The 9,659-nt window shown below is 58.6% G+C and overlaps 1 protein-coding gene across 1 annotated transcript; it reads left to right on the top strand.

Annotated features, from left to right (window-relative positions):
- Positions 1 to 2,303: 2,303 nt before the first annotated feature.
- On the top strand, positions 2,304 to 3,457 carry LINC02875 (long intergenic non-protein coding RNA 2875). Its single transcript, XM_017870823.1, is given in 2 exon segments — positions 2,304 to 2,661; positions 2,664 to 3,457. Coding segments are annotated over 2 exon segments (942 nt in total). The 3' UTR covers positions 3,248 to 3,457.
- Positions 3,458 to 9,659: the final 6,202 nt, after the last annotated feature.

The raw sequence follows: 9,659 nt of genomic DNA, 5'->3' as shown, positions 1-9,659 counted from the left end.
CGCGAGCTGCGTCCCAGGCCCGGGCCGGGCTCCCCCTGCCGGCCGCTCCCGCCGCTCCGCGCCACTGGCCTGGGCACCCACCCGGGCCGAGAGGTGAGCAGCCGAGCGGCCTGGACTCCTGGCTTCCGACTCCCTCTCCGGGAAACCACACTGGAAACGCATCTCCTTTCAATGCTTCTGGGTGGATGGGCTGGGAGGATGGGTGCTCCTTGTCCGCCCTCTCCCTTCCGAGGAGGGGTTTGGCTGTGTCCCACCCCTACCGCCCCGCCAAATATCGCTGAGCCTAGAATTCTTTCCCCTCTCTCTGCCTCCTGAACCTCAAAGACAAACATTTCCTCCGCGTCAGGGCTGTTGGCTAGAGTGGCAAAATCTGGACTAAAGTTCTTTCTTTAACTCATCTATCTAAATCCCTCTTGGGAAAGTGGGGAGTGGGGTCAGTGGGCTATTCCCATTCCTGCCTCACTTTCCCCTGTATAATAACGGGCTTGGCTGGGGTCTCTCCGGGGTCCCGCTGTGTCAGTCTCCATTAGGCTGGTCCTTCCCCGAGACCCACTCCTACAAGGACATCTGCCTCCCGCCCCGCGCCAGTGAGCTCCCCAGAGCCGCATCCTCCTCGCCCAGCTAGCAGGTGTCTCCAGCCCCGACTCCTAGCAGTGGGGGTGGGGAAGGGGTGGGAACTGGGCGGGCACCCCTTCAGCCCTGGGTCTGGTCGGTCACCGAGCACCCCTTCCCAGTTCTCTTTAAGCCTTGGGGACCCCGAATGCCCTGCCCCAACGGGCTGCCCACCTTGGACACTGCACAGGGTGGGGGCTTGGGGAGTGTGCTGGCTTCCAAAACACCACGGACGTTGAGATGGCGGGAGGGCGATGATGAAGATGGAATGAACAATTGGGCCCCCAGACGCCTAGACGCCTTCGTGGGCCGATACATTTGCAAGGAACGAGAGAGAGAACCAGTCCCACCTCTTCAGGAGGGGGCTGCCCCCAGGCCACGCCGAATGCGGCTGGAGCGGGGAGGGAACTCAGTCAATGCACGAGTGGGAGGTTGCAGTAGAACGTGTCCAAACCCCGGAGGGTGGGTTCCGGCTGAGACCTCAGACCTGCGGGAACCCGATGGGGACAGAGAAGCCCGTTTTCCAGCCTAAATAGAAGCTCGTGGGCAGCGCGTTTGCTGGAGGTCGCTTTGGGCTGAAACGCCTCTCATACTCCTAGAGCAGAGGCGCGTTTGCCTCCCGCGGCTTCTCACTTTCAGCAGGACACTAGAAGGGAGACAAGAGTCGGCTGCGGGCCCGCGGCGGCCTGCGTACAGGGCTGCGGACACCAGGGGGCAGCACCGACCTAGGGTCGCGGGAGGGGCGCGGGGCAGGCACCGGCGCTGGGGAGGCTGGTGGCTGCGAAGGCCGGGCGGGGTTGCTGTCGCGGCCGTTTTTGGGCCGCGTCGTTGCTGCAGCAACCCGAGTGGGGTGGGACTCCAGGGCCTCGAGATCCCCCACTCCACTCCAGCCGCCACCTCCCGCCTCACAGGTCCCCTCCGAGTCGCCCACCCGGCGCTCCGCGGGGCCCCAGCTGGTAGCCAGAGTTCGACTGCGGGAACCCGCGGCCGGGGGCTGGGCCTTGTCCTAGACAAAGGCTAGGCCACTCCCATGCCCAATTAAGCCACCCTCCTCCCTGGCCTCCCAGCCCTCATTGTCCCCAGGGTCGCCAATTAGCCCAGGCGCCCCGCGTACCCGCGGCTCCGGTGCCACAAGGCCTCCTTAACCCTTCCGGGCCTGGCTAGGGGGTCCTTGGACGGCAGAGCCACCGGCACGCGCGTGGCAGGAGGGCCTGTGCTGGGGCGATGGCGATACCTGCTGGCGGTGTAGCCTGTCGCCGCGGGACCCCGGGTGTAGGGCGTGTGAGATCTAAGAGGGAATTGTGCGTGTCGGTATGGGGTGGCGCGTTCGATTCCCGGAGGAACTCGAAGACAGAGGGTGTGAGTGCTGGGGCTCCGAGAGACCCCTAGCGGCGAAGCCGCACGGATCCCAAGGCCCCGCGGACCTCATTTCCTCTCGGGCTAATCGGAATCCGAGCCCTCAAGCCCTTCCTCCCCAACTCCCCTGCCGCTGCTGTGGAGAACCCGAGCTACCGGTGTGGCCTGGCCCTGCCCTTCCGAAGGGCGCAGCTCCCGGGCCTTCCTTCCCAGCTGACCGCGAACTCCCGCGCAGGATGCTCCTGGGGCGGGAGGGGCGCGCTCAGCCTCGCTCTCCCCGGGACTCCCAAGCGCAAGCGCCCCAGCTCGAGGCCCCGACCCCCTATTTCCCGGTTATGGGACGGCCTCTTGAGGGACAGCCTCCACGAGCCCTGGATTTACACCCCAAGCCTGCCTTCCTCCGCTCTGGGAAGGACCCAAAATCCAGTCCCGCTTCCTCCCCCTCCTTCGCTGTCCTTGGCCCCGAGGTGCGGAGCACCGGCGGTCAGGCGGGAGCCCGCAGGAGGCCGAGCGCTCCATACTCGCAGGACTGGGCGGCAGCGGAGGGAGCCCCCGTGCTCTTGGGAGGGAGCCCGAGCTCCGGGTCCCCTGGGCATCCTCCCCGGAGCGCCTTCGGGGTGGAGGCTGGTCGCGGGGCGCTGAATGTGTCCGAGCACGCTCGGGGCGGTTTTGCCCTTGGACTTTCTTTTTGGCTCCCGGAGGCGCATATCTCTTCCTCCTATTGGATGGGGCCGGGGATCCCGAACCCACTCCGGAAGCACCGATTTCCAGAGCTGACGGCCGCGCCTTGTTTCCCGGCGAGTCCTCTTGGCAGCTCCCGCAGCTACCCGCCGGGAGCACAAGTGGGAGCGAACCCAGAGCCCGCCCAGGCCTCGGGCCTCGGCAACTCCCCACAGGTCCACGAGATGGCGCTGCAGGCCAGGGCCCCGGCCGCGGCCTCACAGCCCGCCTCGGGCGAGAGCGGGAGGTAGACTGGGGACCCGGGCAAGCGGGACACGGAGGAGCTGCCACCTATGCACGCAGAGCCGGGTCCGGAGCCCGGCACAGGCCGCCGAGGGATCGAGGGACTCCGGGGCTGCGGACACCCCGAGCGGAGGGCTTGAGGCTCGGGGTGGGGCCTTCCCTGCTGCTGGGACCGCTGGGCATCGCCAGCTCGGCGACCTTCCAGGCTGCTGCAGATCCCGGCGTGTCCTCTTCTGCGCGCCGGCGGGGCTGGGCCCTCGCGTTCTGTCTGCGGGGAGGGAGCTGCCGGCCTCCGGCCTCGCAGGCTCCTCCATAGGGGGCTGTGGCTGAGATCCGCAGGGGGCGGGGCGCACGGCCCTGGGAGCCCGGGGCCCACTCCACGGTGAGGACTTGGGGGCGGGATAGGGGAAGGATTGGCGGGGATCCGGCGCTCCTCTCGCGGAGAGGGACCCCTCGGTTCCAACCCGCCCTTCTCACCACCCTCACCCGTTTCTTCAGGGTGGGGTCTTCAGGGTTGAGGGCAGGATGTGCCCTGTGGAGCTGCTCACCTAAGTTCCTGCCTCCGTAGGGGAGGCTTTGGGCTGCGTTATTCCAGCGGGAGGTGCTGGGGACTGGGGAGGTGGTGGGGACTGGGGAGGGCCCAGGGGTCAGCCTGAGAATCTCGCCCTTGGATTAAAAGCCACTAAGGCTCTGGGTCAGGTCTGAATAGGGGGCAGGGGATGTAAGACCCGTTGGCTGGGGAATGCCAGAGTTGGAGGGGGTGGAGCTTAGAAGCCTGTTTCCATCTGACCCTTTATGTCCCCAGATGAGCTCTGGCACCCTCAGAGATTAACCCTACACAGGTTTCCTAAGGGCACACGGCTAGAAAGCAGCCCGGTTAACACCAGTCGAGGGTCATTTCCGCTGCGATACAGTCACCGGCTGGGTGATGGGACCCAGGCCAGATGTCGTCCCTGCACTAGGCTCTCAGCTCTTTTCTCTTTCAAAGTACAGTGTAGCAGAGAATAGGACCAAATCTTTGGTGATTTAATAATTATCTACACGCTCATCTATGGCTGAAGCAGCTGCCTTGGTAGGAAAACTGGATAGGTACAAGGTCGAACTCTGCCTCTAGAGCTGTGAGTGCCCTCCAAAAATGTGACTTTATTCTCTGGGCTGCAGAATCCTCATCTGCAAAATAAGTAGTTTGGACTAAAATCAAGTTGATCTGCAAATGGCCACTTGACCTGGGTCCAGTTTCCAGTGACCCCCGTTCCACCCCCAGCCTCAACTGCTTTAGACAAGAGCCATGTTCCCATTTAATGCTTAAGGAACCTGAGCCAGAGGGATAGGCAGAGTCACAGACCTTGAGGACCTTGGCCAAGATTCTTGGGGTGGGTGACTGGGTTGGTGGCCTGGATGAATTCTCAATTAGGAAATTGCATTCTAGGTTCCAGTTGCCTCTATTCCCTGTGGGGTGTGGTTGTCACTCACAGCTTGGCCTTCTACCTCAAGCAAGCTGCTTTTGGAGAGACGCAGACTAGTGGGTTGCGGGCGGGGGTTGGGGGCTGACTTTATTGCCCAGCACCACAATTTGTTGACTGTGTGTAACTTCTCCCCAAAGAGAGACCCCAAAGAGAGAAAGGGATACCAGTGAAGGCCATTCAGGCACCCATGTTTAAGCGGGTCCCTCAGGCTAATTTCTTTCTTGTGAGGAAGCCTTCATGACAGTCAACGCACTTTCACATGTGGCCTCTCCCCAACCCTCATTGGCGGGGTGGAGACTGTGAGTCCCCATTTCACAGACACGACATTGGGGTTCAGAGAAATGAAGTGAGGTGCCCGAGGCCATCCAGTAAATAAAGGACAAAGCTCTTTCGCAATCCCTTGGGCCCGGCCCTTGGAAACTGATGAAGTGATGATGGGTGAGAGTCAGGCTTGCAGCAGGAAAAGGGCAAACGGGGCAGGGGAGGATTGCCCGGATGTCCTGGCCAGGAGGTGTGTCCGTGGGAGAAGCAGCCTGGCTCAGAGCCCAAGTCCAGCAGGCCGGGGGGAGGGTGGCCTCATGGCTTCAGTCAGCCCAGCTGGGCCTGCAGGGACCCCTGGTCAGGGCAGGGGCTTTTCAGCGTAAAACACTAACAGAGGCATTGAGAGGATTACCCCGGGGAGGGGGGTGTGTCCTGTGCTTAGCTTAGGGCGTGGCTCATGTTCGCTCTCAATATTATTTATTTCTCTCCCAAAGAGAACAAGCAGGATGGCCTCCGGCCCCATGGTGCCTGCTCCTCAGCCCAACAGGAGAAGCTATGGAATAGCCACTGTGTGCTTAACATACACGCAGACATTTGATTTAATTCTCAGCACTGGGTGGTTGGTATCATTATCTCCATTTTACAGAGGAGAAAATGGCCCAAGGTTATAGAGCATCTAAGAAGCAGGTCACAGGCCCACACCAGACTGTGGCCGACCCCAGGCCTGTGTCCTTTCCTGGAGCCTGGCGTTCCTGCTCCACCACCCCTGGGCCGCAGAGTCCCCCCCTGGCATTTGGCTCAGCCCTGTGGCGGACTGTCCTGGGACTGGTTTTCATTTAGCCCTGGACTGGCTAGTCAGTTCCTTCATCCTGCTCCCACTTTGGGTCTTATTTATTTCCTTCTCGGGGGTCTGTCCACACACTTCCATGCTTTGCTTGCCCATAACTGTCCCTGTTGCCCATGACAGTTCGGGTTTGAGTACTGGTGTCCTGAATTCTGGAAGACCCCTCAGTTCTGAGCAAGTCACCCAGTAGGTCACCTTGCCATCCCCACAGACGTACTCCTACTGGGCCAGGAGACCCAGCAATGAGTGAAACAGACACCAGCACCCCCATTGAGGGAGCCAATGATCTGGCAAAAGATAGAGACATCCAAGGAATATATCCCCTCCCAAGAGAAGACAGAGCGGTGTATAGGGATGGGGTGGGAAAAGGCTTAGCCCCAGCAAACTGGGGGCAGAGAGGAGCGGCAGAGCCTTAGAGAGGTTGGGGAGATGGCAACTGGCCTGGTTTCTCCAAGGAAACTACCCCACCACGCATCTTCACATGGGCATGTCTCTGTGTGTTCGTGTGTGTGTGTCTGTGTGGTAGGTGCATGTGTATGTGTGTAACACATGGCAGGAGTGCAGAAAGCCCTTGCTGGATGAGTCAATGAAGTGCACCTGGTCCCTCCAGGATAGCCCCCACCCCCAGGTCCTGGGCCAGAGGCCCTTCCTCCAAGTACACTTTAGTGCCCTGCAGAGAGCTCTGGAGGGCTTCAGGTCTCCCCAACGGGGCCTCCTGTGTCTGCTGGGGAACTAAGGCCCAGAGAGTGTGTGTGTCTTGCCTGAGGACTTGCCTCTGCAGGAGAAAGTTCCAGACCATCCACAGACACTCCCAAGCCCTCAAACCCTGCTCTCCAGCTGTGCCAGGGATTCTCTGCTCCCTAAGGGTCTGGAAACTTCTGGCCTCTGGAGCAACAACCTTGTCCCCCATGGCCATGGCAGACCTCTCCATCTGAGTCCCTTGGGGAAGCTCCTAGCATGTTTGCCCCCCAGTCTTTCCTGTGGAGCAGAAGGCCTTCCTGACATGCAGCTGAGATGAAGTCACTGCCCTGGTTAAAGCCTCCCAAAGCTTTCCCTTGCTCTTGGGGTCAAGCCCAGCCTTCTCAACCTGGCAGTGGGGCCTGTGTGAGTCCTGCCTACTCGCCCTCTTCCCCAGGACTCCACCCCCACTACCCACCTCTAGGCTAATCTTGCTGGCCTTTCCTCGGCCTCCTCCGCATGTGCACATGCTTTTTCCTGGGCTTGGAGTGCTCTTCCTGCCTTCCTCCGAAACACTCAGCACACTGGCTCCTTCTTCAGGGAGCTGCTCCTCTGCCTTCTCCCTCCTGAGTTGGGTGCCCACGCACACCCTGTTTCCTGTTGGTAGTCAACCAATGTGTGGACTTGGGCAAGTTACTTTACCCCTCCTCCATCACTGCTGCAGAGTGGGGATACCAGCACCTGCTCACGGTGGTTCACAGTGGGGCCGGCCAGGAGCCTGGACCAGTGAGTGATGGTTCCCGTTCCTTTGGGGGACCCTAAGGGCGGTTGAGGATGGCGTCTGGGGGCGCTCTGAGAGTGGGGAAATTCCCCTCAACCCAGTGCGGCGGCCAGGGTTGGGCCTGCCAGAGAGAAGCCCCCTTCCTGCCCTGGAGGCCAGGCGCAGGCCAAGGAGACCCCCCTGCCTGAATGTGCCCTAAACCCGGGGGTTTAGACTAGAGGGGTGCTCGACGGGCCTGCATGTTGGGTGTCTGCAGATGAACGGCGACGAAATCCTGAGGCCAATGAGCCTCCGTGCGCACGCGCGCTGGTGACACCTCCTCCCTCTCCCAGGGAAGCGCAGCCCGGGGAGGGGCCCTTGTTGCCGCAGGATGGCTGCTGGTGACCCGGCTGGATTAATGTCATCTGTGGACTGCCTGCGCTGTGCGAGCAGTGGCTCCCTCCTACCACTAGGTGGGGATCTGGAGTCGTTCAAACCAGGAGTCCGGGGCTTGCTTGGGTTCAGGCCTGGAGCCCCTCGCCCTCTTGCCGCCAGCCAGGGTTTCCCAGCCTGCCTGACTGCCGCCTCCCGGGCGCTGGGCCCGCGCCCTGTGCCTCCACTCTCATTTCTAGCTAGGTCCTGCTGCCAGGGAATAACATTGAGGGAAATGAATGAGAACACGGACTGTGCAGCCAGAGAGGCCTGGTTTCAAATCCCAGCTGCACCTTTAGTTCTGGGGATTTGGCTCGTTGGGCCTCCAATTTCCTCATCTCTAAAATAGACTCGTCTACTTATTCTGCAAAAGGCAGGAGGAAATATGGCTGCCCTGATCGCCACCCAGAGTGGGAGGAATGGACAGTGTTCTGTGTCCTCTAAGGCCTCACATAGGACAGCTAACACAGACAGCGCCTGTGTTCCAAGACTTCCTCATGCTCCTGTCTCACTGAGAGAAACTTACCTGTCCCAGGGCTCGTCCCTGGGGACCTTGCTGGGAGAGAGGGGCCCATCTGACTTATTGCACTGCCTTTCCAGGTGCTGTGCTTGCAGCTTCCATCCGAGCCAGGATGGGGGACCAGATTCTGGCCTGGGTCCCAGGGGCACCATTGTAGAGGCACAGATGTCCCCCCTGCCCCACCTCCCATGCCCTTCACACAAGGGCCCTGCCTCTTCTTCATCCATCAGGCTCTGGGCCAGGGCCAAGGGATAATTTCCCTTCTCTCCCATTCACAGGCAGGAAAACTGAGGTTCAGATAATCCAGGACAGGTTCTATCAGTGGGGAAAAAAGGAAGGGTTGGCCCAGGGAAAGGGAACATGGAGATTAGTGTTGTTCCTTCTAAGTCACCAGTCTTGGTCTTGGTCACCTTGGTTCAGGTGTCCCCTTCTCCTATGTGTCACTGATCTTTCCCCTGACATAGGAGGGATTTGTATGACAGTCCCCATCTGTTCAGACACCAGAACCTGCCAAGCCCACAGGGAGCTGCCCTCGCTGACTCTCACCCCTTTGGGAGCCAGAGGTCTCTTCCCCAGGGTGGAAAGACAGAGGTTTAGAAGGTGTTAACTCTTCTTGCTTTCACATCACTGCAACAAGTATGTGTTGAGCAATGGCCACAGTGTCATGTGCTGCGCATCCTCCCTCTTTCTCTCACATGCTCTGGACTGCTTGCCATTTTTTCTTTCCTTTTAAAAATTGAGGCCGGGAGCGGTGGCTTATGCCTGTAATCCCAGCACTTTGGGAGGACAAGGCAGGTGGATCACCTGAGATCAGGAATTCGAGACCAGCCTGACCAGTATGATGAAACCCCGTCTCTACTAAAAATACAGAAATTAGCCGGCATGGTGGTATGTGCCTGTAATCCCAGCTACTCGGGAGGCTGAGGAAGGAGAATCGCTTTAACCTGGGAGGTGGAGGTTGCAGTGAGCCAAGATTGCACTATTGAACTCCAGCCTGTGCAACAAGAGTGAAACTCCGTCTCAAAAAAATTTTTTTGAGATGTTATTTGCATAAAATGTATTATTAAAGGATACAATTCATTGGTTTTTACTGTATTTACAAGATTATGCAACAATCACCACTGTCACTCCCCAGCCCTTGACAACCACCAATCCACTCTCTGTCTCTGTGGATTTGCCCACTCTGGACATTTTGTATCCATTGAATCTATAATATACGCAGTGTTTTTTTGTGACTGGCTTCTTCCACTTAGCCTAATGTTTTCAAGGCTTACCCATGCTGTAGCACATACTGATATTTTCATCCTTTTACAGCTGAATCATATACCATTACGTGGCAATACCACGTTTTATTTATTCACCGTCAGTTGATGGGCATTTAGATTTTTTCCACTTTTGACTATTGTGAATAATGCTGCTCTGAACATTGATGTTCAAGTCTTTGTGTGAACATACGTCTTCATTTCTCTTGGGTATGTCTAGGAGTGGAATTGCTGGATCAAATGATAACTCTCACTTTTTTCCCCACCAGCAGTTAATGCTAACTTTTTGAGGAACCACCAAACTGTTTATCAAAGTGCCTGTACCATGGTACCCTCCCACCAGCAATTCCTTGCCATTTCTTGAATGTGCCAAATACACTCGTCCTTGGTCCCTGACTTCTTTCTTGGAGAGGCCATCATTGGCCATCTGATGTAAAACAGGAGCTTATTTTCACCCTCTCGCTCCCTTCTTCCCTCTCTTTGCTTATTGATATTGGACATGCTG

This window comes from Rhinopithecus bieti, unplaced genomic scaffold, assembly GCF_001698545.2.
Source record: "Rhinopithecus bieti isolate Rb0 unplaced genomic scaffold, ASM169854v2 scaffold_5497, whole genome shotgun sequence".
In the NCBI taxonomy this organism is placed as follows: domain Eukaryota; kingdom Metazoa; phylum Chordata; class Mammalia; order Primates; family Cercopithecidae; genus Rhinopithecus; species Rhinopithecus bieti.
Note: the sequence above shows the minus strand (reverse complement) of the source record. Positions and strands in the feature narration are given on the sequence as shown.